This window comes from Colias philodice, chromosome 2, assembly GCF_061535455.1.
Source record: "Colias philodice isolate Cphi_HAF_F1 chromosome 2, ilColPhil1 Martin Lab GWU primary, whole genome shotgun sequence".
Classification (NCBI taxonomy): domain Eukaryota; kingdom Metazoa; phylum Arthropoda; class Insecta; order Lepidoptera; family Pieridae; genus Colias; species Colias philodice.
The window spans coordinates 2,773,486-2,786,084 of NC_143087.1; the positions used below are offsets into that span (position 1 = coordinate 2,773,486).

A 12,599-nucleotide genomic window follows, 5' to 3' on the forward strand; every position below is an offset into this window, starting at 1 on the left:
TAAAACGCACATGTCAATATAACCTTGTTATTGAATATTATAAAATGTCGCAATTGTCAGAAAATTTATTTTTAATTTACTTATTTTAAAAGTAATAAATAAACAAGTATATTTAGAGATTTTCAAAAAATTTTGCAATTTAAAATAATGTTTTTAAAACTGTTGAATTTTTCATTCACTTTGCTATTCACAATTGATCCGTTTGAAAATTTGAAAATAAATAATCCTAATTGATTATGATATTTGCCACTAGCTGGCGTATAAGTCAAGAAGCGTGTAGTATATGACATATACTTACAACCAATCAGAATTATTATTTTTAAATGGCGGAAACTACACAGCGTTACTTCCGTCAGAAAAAAAATCTGAGTTACTCCCTAGTCGCGCCTAAAGAAGTTTTACTTCAAAATTGAATATTGTGATGGACAGAATGAAGTTAATTTCATGGTGAACGTGATTATTAAATTTTCTACTATGGTGAAACCTCATTTGGATAATGTTTTGTACACCAAGACTATTAAAGTATACATGAAAAACTTAACGAGATAAGACTTAAGAATGTGGTTTTGAATAAATATTTATAATATTAGCCTAGTCCTAAGGTTGTCGTAGTTAGGAGCAGATTTTCTAAGCAAGAATATGAAAAGAGACATCTTCTTGGATTACTTCTCTTATACAACCTCAATTATAATTTAAAATAGATAAAAAAAAAGTTATGTTATCTTTAAGAATAAGATTAAATTAAAATAAGACATTCTATATGATCCTGCTATTGAAAATATGATGTGAACTTATAACAAAATCTATAATGAAATACAATAAAAAAATATACGCAAACGGTTCAAATTATTGAGAATTTAATAAAATAGGAAGTTATAAAATACTATAAGAACCAGTCTATTAGAAATGTAACTGCGTGAAATTATTCAAGAAAGTAATTTAACGCCAGGTATGTAGTGTTGTACGGAAAATCCTGCCTTATCATCCTGTATGAAATATATTACTTGAACAATGTACGTAAGGATCAAAATCCCTTGAATTATAGACTATTAGTTTACCCGCTAACGCTTGAAATAAGCTTGTTATTTCTACAAATATTTTTATTTTACAAAGGAACGTTTGTTTGCGCATGAAATATGTACGACCAATATTGGATAACACTCCTAGATATGATGAGTATTTATAATATATTTAGGAAATAAAAAGAATCAGACAGAGATGTTAAAGATACCTAATTTAATTGGAAGAAGAACTAAATTGTAGTTTAACACAAAGAGCTAGGAGAAAAAATATGTAATGTATTAACATTACATATTTTTTCTCCTAGCTCTAAACTAAACTAACCTTTTGCTATAAAATACAATAACAATAAAAGGTCCAAAAAATATATTACTTATTTAAAGCATAATAAACATTAACACTCTCTACAAATATTTTTGTTCAAAGTTTCAAGCGTACAAACATATAATTAAATTAATGAACACTTCATTCTGTCCATCACAATATTCATTTTTCGATAAACATTTAACAAAAACACAATTTTCACACGTTAAAACACAAAAACTCGTGTCATAGCATAATTTATTGCAGTATTAATTATCTCAGTCAGGTGTCAGAGAAACCTGTACATATATCGGCTAACCGCTTAATATTTAAGGCACTAGTGTAATGGTAACTAGTTTTTATTAAAGTACCGGTTATTAATTGTTCTATCTCAGGCGATACGAGTATCTAGTCACGTGTGAAACAGATCAAATGAATGTCAGTTATGCTGCTCAACGTAATATGAAATGTGATTTGAAGGTATGCCTTGGATTTGTGATATTAGCAAAATTTGGAGGCAACGGTTTGAGCATCAGGATAGTTGAGATAAGGCTGAATGTGTACGATAGTTGTAGATTAGTAAAAAAAATAATACACGTAAAAAAATGAAAAGTAAGCAATTTCATATTGCGTTCCTATTTGATAATAAATCAAAGCAACTGTTTTTGTATGAATAAATGTGGAACTAATCAATATTCAAATATATTTTATAAAATAATACTTACTGTTATAATTACGAAAATTAATTTTACTTTAAAACTTCAAAGTTAAGCCGAAAGTACTGTTTCCAGAACATTAATATATTTTGTACAAAAGTTGTGCCAAAAAATGTAACCTATAAAGGGCAGATAAATCGATTTACCTTTCCATCCATTCAGCAACAGGACAAATTGCTACTAAAATTAGACTTACATCTCGTTAAGTGTCGAAACATGTGTGGCAGTACGAATAGTAGGCTATTATCATACATACATACAATTGTGTGAGAATTATACGCACCTGTCATACAATAGCGCTTTGTACAACATCTCTAAATAGGTCGATTGTCTGCAAGTTAACAAGCGTTGACTCACAAGAAAAACATTTCAAATTCTGTCTGACATGTTTCAGTATTTTGTTTCGCTTCTAATTGTTAAAAGATTTGACGGAAAATGGTTATTGGTAACGCTTGTCAACTGTTAAAATGTAAATATAATTATGATTGTTAAATTGTAAATATTACGATGTTTTAAATCAATGTTGACGAATTGGTTGACATGGTAGATACTGAACCAATGCTCCGCTGAATATTTTGGTTCAGTATTCAATAGTGAGTAGAAAATATAATATTATATATCCCGTCACGAAAAAGTTTGACAATAATTGATACTTGACCCTTCAAAAAATGGATTTATTCAGCTGTTAATAAAGGTAACTTAACTCGTATCAAAAGAGAAGACTATCAATAAGAGATGATTATTGATAATAATTTCAATCTTGTTACTGATACTAAAAAAGTAAAATGATAAACAAATCCCCTATAGATATGTAGTATGGTATTCACAACATTGGCATCACTCAGAAATAAAACAATGCTAATAATCAAAAACCTGCATAGATTTAAACTGCGTCACTAACTGATTGAATGTAAAATAAGCGTTCAATTTTCGTCGAATTTGTAATGTGTGGATTAGCAGTTTGCTCTAAATGACGCTGACATGATTCGTAGATTCACAATTGTGTTAAAATTGCGTCGAATTTTCATTAACACAAACTGTTTTCAATCGAAATTTACGTGGAATTCATAGAAATCTCATGTTTGAAATGTATTAAATTCGTTGCATTTTTACTTGGAAATACATATTATTTTGTTATTAGCGTATTCGGCATACATTGTTATTGTAAAACTTGTACCTACAGATATAATATTTCGAAGAATTTTGTTTATTATAATATCATTTAATTGATTAAATGAAATAGTAATACAATTATTTCAGATATAAAGTATTGCATATATATAAAATGGTCGAGTAAAGTGTGAGTCCTCTATAAGAAATTACAGAACACAAAATGACAAATAACAAAATTCACGTACAAAATTATTTTACACGCTCAAATACTTAGGCGAAATAATAATTAATGAAAACCTAATTAATAATAATTAATTAAATTAATTAACAATTAATTAACCTCATCAACCTTCACGTTAAAATTAACGAAATATTGAATAGATTCTGTACAACAATATTTATTTAAGAATGTTCAATATCGTCTTTCGCTTCAGGAAAAATAATTGAAGTGAAACTTCTTTATCGGGGTTGGAAAAAAATTTAGTGTAACATTTTTTCGTTACGCGTGACATTTTTCCGTTACGCGCCATCTTTTTCTTATCCCTACCACGCGTGATTCGACGTATTTCTGTAAAGTTGCATATCCATACTAATATTATAAATGCGAAAGTAACTCTGTCTGTCTGTCTGTTACTCAATCACGCCTTAACTACTGAACCAATTTGCATGAAATTTTGTATATAGATATTTTGATACCCGAGAAAGGACATAGGATAGGTTTTATCCCGGAAATCCTACGGGAACGGGTTTTTCTTTGAAAACGCGGGCGAAGCCGCGGGCGGAAAGCTAGTAGTAAATATTTTTTTTTAACAATAAGGTTATAAAGAAGTTTCACTTCTTACGTGTGTACACGCACACATTTCTTTTTTGTTCACTTGTTATTCTTTGCAAACTTTAAATAATGCATTGTGTAGATATTAGAATATGAATTATGAAGTTTTTAGTGTGAGGATATTATTACTAATCAATTCTATAATGTTGTTATTGAAATCTAATAAATGTACGCAATAGTTATTGTAAATAATTTACCTATTCACCTCCAAATACGGCTAAATATTCTAAGCCCAATTTAATCCCTTCCAATATCATTTTTGAATAATTCATAAAGACGAGGGTTTAATTCTTAGACACTTGTGCTTAAAAGCCAAGTCTCGGGAACTTAAAGGGAGCTGGGTTAAAGGTAAACACATTATAGTCTTAACAATTTATTGGGAACATTCTGGAATATAATTGTCATATACATAATTAAGATTTTCAGTCTGAGTATTTATTGCACCAATTTTAATACTAGGGATTCGCTGCCTTCGATAGTGATATTTTGGGCTTCGAAAAGATCTCTGAAAATAAAAAAAAACATTAAAAATATATTCATTAATCGGTATCAATTGGTATATTAGTTGAATATAGGTAAAAGTATTTCTTAAGAAAAAATTAACTGAATTTTCCTTTCAAATTATTAAAGCAAAGTGTATTTCAAAAATTATATTGTCAAGCTCATGTCAAGCTACTATCTTCCTACTATCGTATTATTTTTATCATCGTCATTTCTTATCTTCCATTTTAAAAAGTTTCATCCCAAACTTTATCATATTACATAATTAAATATTAAGATAAGCAGATAGTAATTTCCTTGCCAACGTGTGATACCTTTTCTTTAAAAGTGTTGAAAAGTTTATTATTGCACCAAAAATTCTTATAACGTTTGTGCATAGGGTGATATCATATAACTCAATACCGTAATCAGATAACTATTATAAAAGAAAATAAGGAATATAATCTAGTAAATTATACTTTTTCATGAAAATGAACGGTAAAATAAAAATAGTTTTAAATGAGCTTACCCCGTATTCTTTGATGACTGGATGTTACTAATTACGACCTCAAGATGACCTTCTACGTTTTCAAAATATGTGAAGTCAATAATATGAGGATCTTCCCTGAAGTTAACTACGATGATGTAGACCTCTCCGTGGTACCACCTGTAATTAATTTTAGATGTAAGAAAGATTGTAAGGCTTTGTTTAAAAATATTAGTTATTATTACTTTATAAAGTTTTTCATCAAACTCAAACACTTATTTATTCAATTAGACTTCTTCGAGTTGCACTTTTGAATCGTCATTTCATATTTTTAACATTTACCTAACTCAATAATGTTTAACAGTTTGCCAAACAATAAATCTTTAAGATCATTTAAAGAAACAAAAGTTTTGTTTTATTAACTACGTCTAAAAAAAAGTATAAACAAGAAAACTGTTGCAAGAAAAATTAACGTAGATTACGAATTAATTAATTAGCATGTCTTTTCAAAGAATAATTGCCTTCCAAACTCTTGGTACCTAATCGTTGTATTATTTAATGATTCCACAAAGTCTAGTTTAAGGAATAAATAATTGAATTTCAGTTCCAAACTTTAAAAATATCTTATTCTTCAGATACTTTGCCCACATGCGAGTCTTATACCCAGAATAAAACTTAAAATTATTTCCACAAAGCCTAACTAGAAAACAATATTGAGGATATATTATTGAACAATGTGTAAGGTAATAAACCTCCAATTAAATTTATTCCACCTAATGACCTATCTAATCATGACCCTCGTTACACCAGAGTCTAAACGACAATTTCACATAAATATGTCCCACTAAATAAGACCCTTGTCTGATGAGATAACTGCAAAATGGTATATAAATTTGTTCTAACTCGAGGGCACATTATGTGTTGCAAGGAATTGTGGATAGCGTTTAAGAATTGATAGTAAATATAGGCCCTCTTCACAATGGGCAGCGGTGGGCGAGTAGAGGCAATCGCGATAGTATAGAGTCTAAGTCTATGATCGGCCGTCATTGTAGATGTTTATTCATAATCGACGTAATGGCGGCAAACATGGACGATGATTTGTTGGGCCAACATTGCCCATTTTGAAGAGGGCCCATCATAGATAATGTTTAAGGACGAGTGCTTTGACTGTCAATGATAATGCTGAAGATTTCAAAACTACGCTTTTCAAATGTGCTCTGTAGGGATTATTTCTTGTGATAATATTTTGAAGTGTATGCAATTTTGATGCATTGGAAAATTTTTGATCAAGATAACCTAAATAAACCTTGGTCTTGGGTTTACAAATAAATTGCCAAAAGTCCTCATCGATCCCATGTCGGCTTCGACACTTATTTGGGTTATACTTATACGCTTAATTATAAATAACAACATAATATTTTATGACATAGATTATCAGACATGTAACTCAGTAACCAAACTGTAGCAATCCTTCTAATATAATTAAGCATTCGCAATTGGTCTGTTTATTTTGTCTGATATGTTACAAGCGCAAATTGAGTAATCCAGCGTTTCATACAAATGTCAAGCACTTAGCTGTTGCTGACATGTCATTATAATCTGACATTTGAAGTGTTCACAATATCGTGTTATGACGGATTAAGTTGTTTTGATAAGATCGCGTGTATATTTGAACGCCGACGGTTATTTAAATCGATAGGTGGTCTTAATTTGTTTGATTTACATATAAAAATAGTTTGGCCCAATTAATCATGTTTGGTGTTCATGCTACTGATTTTAATTTAGTGTCATTAAAAAGAAGTTAACTTGCACAATTATCGTGGTAGAAAAATTTAAAGTAATACTTGTTTTCCCAGAATACAAACATCACAAACTTAATTGCTTGAAAACACATCAATTCTAAAAGCGTTATTAAATGTAGATGATAAATCTATGCATTGTTTGGTTCGACAAAATACCAAACACCGGTTGTTTCCAAGCACTTTTATGCAACGATTAATCTTTTAAATGTATCTCACCTTCGGAAAGCAAATACATCAGAGTTAAATGCCACGGATTCATATCTGCCGTATCTGAATGTAGGTTCCGTTCGCAATTGTGCTAGAGCTTTATAAATATTGAGGTGAGATCTCTCAGACATTCTTTGTGCTTCAACGTTGAGCTCTTCGTATCCGTCTGCAACTGGGAGCCAGGTTTTGTCACCGGTGGAAAATCCTGGAATTATTTACTGAATGGTTACGTATTCTGTTATAACTGGATATTTTGCTTTACTTTGGAGAAAGAATACAGTAGTTTTTTTACACGTACCTGCATTTTTATCAGCGCTCCATTGGAAAGGTGTACGCTCAGGATCTCTTGACGATTGCCAGTAATTAATAGGATCATCAGTATTACAGCCACTTGGGTCAACTGTGTCTTCCCAGCTAATGTATCCATTTACCATACCGATCTCCTCACCCTGTTATGGCAAAATATTGTATTAATTACTCATAAGTATTATTTTATAGTATATATTATGTATTTTTATCAACTTAGTAAATAATTTGATACTCACCATGTAGGTAACAGCTATGCCGGGCAACAGAAGTACGATCATATTGATTCCATCCACTAATTTTGGACTAAATCTCGATGCTACTCTGTCGTTGTCATGGTTACCTGCCTTTAAGATAATATTGTATATCGGTAAGCACATAAAAATTCACCAATATTTATTAAATATAAATAAAAACTTACCACCCAGTTGGCGAGCTTATCAATTGGCTTAAATGTAAGGAATTTATCAAGAGCATATTTAATTTCAGCAGCTGTTGAGTCGCCATTTACGTCAGAAATCAGCACAAAATTGAAAGGCATTTGAGCACCTTCGCGATCTTCAGTACCGAAATACCTCATTGTTTCTTGTGGGGCTGAATAAGCTTCAGTCATCATAACTCTCGTAAGACCATCTTTCTCTTTCATTTCCTCGAAAACTTCTCTCCACTGGTACACCATATCAAAAGTTTCATCCTGATCCTTAGTGTAGATATGCGTTAAATAATCGTAGTGTTCTGGATCGTCGAGACGTTGTCCAGATATTGGTTCATCGGGGTATTTACCACCGTATAGTTCTTTATCTACTTCAAACAAATGGGCAATAGCATCAACTCTGAAACCAGCTACGCCTTTCTCGAGCCAGAATCTAATTACATTTTTCATTTCTTCAACGACTTGAGGGTTGCGATAGTTAAGATCTGGTTGACCGATGACAAACTGATGTAGGTAGTATTTACCAACCTCCTCTCTGTATTCCCAAGCGCTTTTGCGGAAAACACTATTCTAAAAAACAAAAACGTCAATTTGAAATAAGTTATCAAATTTTGATATTCAAGTACCGCAGTAATTTTATAATTTACCCAATTGTTAGGTGGATGTAAAGTGCCATTTTCATCCTCTACTCCATCTTCCCAAACGAAGTAGTCAAAATACTTTTCATGTCCCCTTAAAGCTTCTTCAAACCACACACTCTCATTACTGCCATGATTTGGGACGAAGTCGAGAACAATTTTGATATCTAAAATAATTAAAATAATAATTTTAGTATCTCAACAAGTCAACAAAACCTACAAAAGTTATATACTGTTGCCAATAATGTTTGTAAAGTTCATACCTAACTCTTTTGCTTTTGCCATTAATTCCTCAAAATCTTCCATAGTACCGTATTCGTCATGAACATCGTAGAAATCGGCTATATCGTATCCAAAATCATACATAGGTGACTTAAACATAGGCGATAACCATGTCGCTCCCACACCTAATTCCTTGAGGTATTCAAGCTTTGATGTTATTCCTGGAATGTTTTGAAATATTATTATTAACATTCCTTTCGTGCCATCTAAAATTATGCGATTCTATAGACCAGAAAACGTTCACGCTGAGTTAATATCTCAACGGTAATTTTCCACATGACAATGAAATCATCTTAAAAATTTTCTTTCTCATTGATATTATAGTTTATAAATTATTGTTCGTAGTTATATGAATATACCTTTTAAATCTCCGATTCCATCACCATCGCTATCCATGAATGATCGTGGGTATATTTGGTAGAAGATGGTGGTTTCCCACCATTCAAGTTCACGTTCGTTCGACGCATTTGCTAGCAAACATAGCGCCGGCATTAGCAAGAGCGATTTGAACCTATAAGAAGCGTAAAATTAGTTTGCGAGTAACAAACTAAAATTTAATCCAATACCAATTCTCGTAAAGGATGTACCTACTGCTTTCATTTTTTTATTAATTCTGAATAAACAATCAAAGGGAATAAAATAGTTATTATTGATAGATTTTACAAAAATGTTTAACTTACCTCATTGTGATCATGAGCAAATGCTACATTTTTCTTACATTTTACTCTTTTTATATACAAGTTAAGATAAGAAAGGATTTCATAATAAGATAAAGCACTCGAAATACCGTTTTTAGCAAAACATTATCTCCAATAAAGTAAATTTTCTAAATATATTTTTATGTTTTCAACAAATTTATTTTGCCAAGCTTACTAAAGATGATGGAGCGGTTTAAGACAAGATGATAAAAAACTAATTTTGTAACGGGATTGGAAAAGCGATTAGGCATTGTTTTTAGGATTTTGAAACAAAGGGTTAATTAAACAGTTAATTTAACAAGATTAATGGTTTGCTACGTAGGACATTCTTTTAATTAAAAATCAGATGTCTTGAAAAAGCAAAATTTAATTTCGGTTTTCGTAAATATTTATTGTAATTTTCAGTAGCTCAAAATTTGTAACGGGTATTTCTTTCAACAGTGTATATTTTGCTGAAAGCAAACAACCTTCGTTTTTTGTCGAGGGTAAAAATGAAATTCTACGACACAGTCAATCTTTAATTTAATAAAGGTATAAAATTTGGTGGTAAGTGTTTCTGAAAATATAAGAACACTGCTGTAATTTTTTTACAAGATAATTATACATACTATGATATGAAATTGTGAATATTACGTAGAGTCATAGACGTAGTAGATAAACCTTTAAGCAAAAACTATTTTTTTTTTTTTTGGAAAATAACAAAGTCCAATAATAGAAGACTAAAATACTCTAGAAAATGAACAGATTGAGAGAACCTTCATATTTTCTAGTGTCTCATTTCACATTATTTTACGGCTAAAAATAAATATTGTCGTAGACTACAATCTCACACAAGCGTTGTTTGTATTAAAATGAATTGCATCCGATGATATTATAGTTCTATTGTGCTGTTTTATAGATCTGAAAGAAAAGCTTGAACGTTTGTCGTTCTTAAAATCACGTGCAATTTTAAGCTGAAACTATGGAACATTATAGTTTTATAAATCTTTGCTATAATATTCGAAAATATTGCTTATACATTTTATTTTCTTATGAAAAATGATTACTGTGTTTAGTGAACACATCAAATATTACTTTAACTAAGATTTAGTAGAGATAAACCTAACCTTACCAAACTTTCAGTTAAGACGTATTCAAACTTATTAGTTTGTGAAAGAATAATAGTTTAATAAATGTAAAAGCCGAAACTGGGAAACAAATCTACTTGGTCTATTTACTTTATGCTCTATAGTCGTATCAAAAGAGTGAAATGCTATTTATGTGACGAATTGTAATTTTCTACGACATATTTGCAAATTAAAATTTCGTTCCAGTTATTTTCGAAAATTTACATTTCACTGGAGTGATTGTGGATCGTTTATTAATCTCATAATACTCTTATTTTTCATTTTAATTAAAATAGAGATATTTTTTAAAAGTAGTTAGTAAATTCACAGCCAATATAGGTAGGAAACATAACAAGACAACATGCGAAAAATTATAACAATCTGAAAATTAAACACAAATACTACGTTCAAAAACATATTTATATCATAATACAGGTTCTAAGATGAGAGCTTCAAGTGCAGCTGATCGTCCAGATAATAATTAAAAGCAGGGCGTAATAGCGCCCACGCTTGCAATCCCAGGTAGTCATTTAACTCGAGATCTCATCTCAGACCCGCCGGCTAGCGAAGCTTAATCTAGTTAGATTGAATCTAGATATCCATTAATAATTTTTAATCTGTACCTTGCTATAACTAGTGGTCGGTCATTTCTGTTTGTAAACTGTATTCATTTTATTTCTATTTTTAGTGTTTAATACGAAAGTAAATATTTGGCATAAGGTTGGCTTAGTTTATAGAGCTCAAAAAAAAAACTCAAAACTCAAACATTTATTTATTCAATTAGACTTCTTCTAGAAGCACTTTTGAAACGTCATAGGTACATATTTTTAACATTTACCACCGATTCGGAAAGCAGTATCTACGGTGAAGAATCGGCAAGAAACTCCATAGTTGCTCTTTTTAATCATGTCAGTTTTACAATTTAATTTTACAAAATAATTACATAATATGTAACATCATAATTTATAGTGATATGCCAAAGAACTGTCCTGTGGTTTTTACGCGACAACCCTCCATGGGTTTTTATCGTCCATATATTCCTTAATACTGTAATAGGCTCTCTGAACTAGAACATTTTTTATATAAGTTTTAAATTTAGAACTACTAAACTCTTTAATATTATGAGGAATTCTGTTGTAAAAGCTTATACCTTGGCCCGATGAATTTTTAACTTTAGCTAGCCGGAAAAATGGCATTTCAATTTTATTTCTGTTTCTTGTGTTATAACAATGTCTATCTCCTACTTTTGTGTGTAAGTAAGCGTTATTGTGTACATATAAAATATTATTAAATATATACTGCGACGGTACAGTAAGGATACCAGTATTCTTAAAGAGATCTCTTAGTGAGTCTCGAGCACGCAAATTATATATAGAGCGTATGGCTATTTCAAGAAAAGATAAAAAAGGCTTGCTTTTGAGGCATTTTAGTATGTTTTCACAGACCGCTGCATCTGAATAAAGACATGGAATTTTTTACGCCTTATCATAGACTTTTGGGTACTTTATAGCTTTTTAACGGAGCGAAAAAAAAACGCCTAATGTTCAGATATCATTACTTTCAAATATATATAATTAAACATAAATTTTCGTTGCAAAACAAAAAAAAACACAATACAATTATTTATTCCTTCCACCTTACATCTTATATACGCTGGCCAGTGATTTGTATTGCGTTTATGATGAAAATAATATTTTAGTTTTCTACAAATTAAAACAAAATATTCTTATTACAAGCTAAAACATAAAGCATTATTCACACAAACCATTTGTTCCAGTAACAGCATTAAATTTCAATGATAAATCCATTCATATTATCCAGGAAAATAGCGAGCGGGGTATTTTTAAATCCCTCTCGTGCCGCCTTGCTTATCGTACCTTCTGAATGCAAATATATCTGCATTAACTATGGATTCATATTTTCCTCTAAACGGGGGCTTTCGCATATTGGATAAAAATTTATTGATATCGACCTAGAAACTCTCTGTACGTTTAAATCTTTATAACTGTCAGATATTGTAAGCCACGTATTTGTAGTGAGGAACTCTGAAATATTATATTTTACAATAATTTAAAATAGGAGATAAACTAGAGCTTTGGAACACTATGATTATCAGATGCTTGCATCGGATTTTTGTTAAACGAACTATGTAATTTTATTATTAAATATTTATCGC

General features: G+C 30.5%; 2 protein-coding genes across 3 annotated transcripts in view; one reads left to right on the top strand and one right to left on the bottom strand.

The window, feature by feature from the left end:
- The window catches only part of Pde1c (Phosphodiesterase 1c), a 146,721-nt gene that overhangs the window by 39,651 nt on the left and 94,471 nt on the right, over positions 1-12,599 (top strand). The window lies entirely within an intron of this gene.
- On the bottom strand, positions 4,342-9,309 carry LOC149490216 (maltase A1-like). The gene is made up of 10 exons (XM_089710710.1): positions 9,300-9,309; positions 8,979-9,130; positions 8,601-8,780; positions 8,347-8,504; positions 7,688-8,269; positions 7,506-7,613; positions 7,259-7,409; positions 6,970-7,165; positions 4,994-5,131; positions 4,342-4,489 (listed from the first exon to the last, which is right to left on the bottom strand). Exons 1-10 carry the CDS (start codon positions 9,302-9,304, stop codon positions 4,420-4,422), a joined length of 1,740 nt encoding a protein of 579 aa, XP_089566836.1. The 5' UTR covers positions 9,305-9,309; the 3' UTR covers positions 4,342-4,419.

Coding starts and splice junctions, on each gene's coding strand:
- LOC149490216 (XM_089710710.1), bottom strand. Junction 8,781..8,978: donor TGGAATCGGAGATTTAAAAG/GTATATTCATAT, acceptor AAAACATTCCAG/GAATAACATCAAAGCTTGAA. Junction 5,132..6,969: donor GATGTATTTGCTTTCCGAAG/GTGAGATACATT, acceptor AATTAATTACAG/GTGGTACCACGGAGAGGTCT.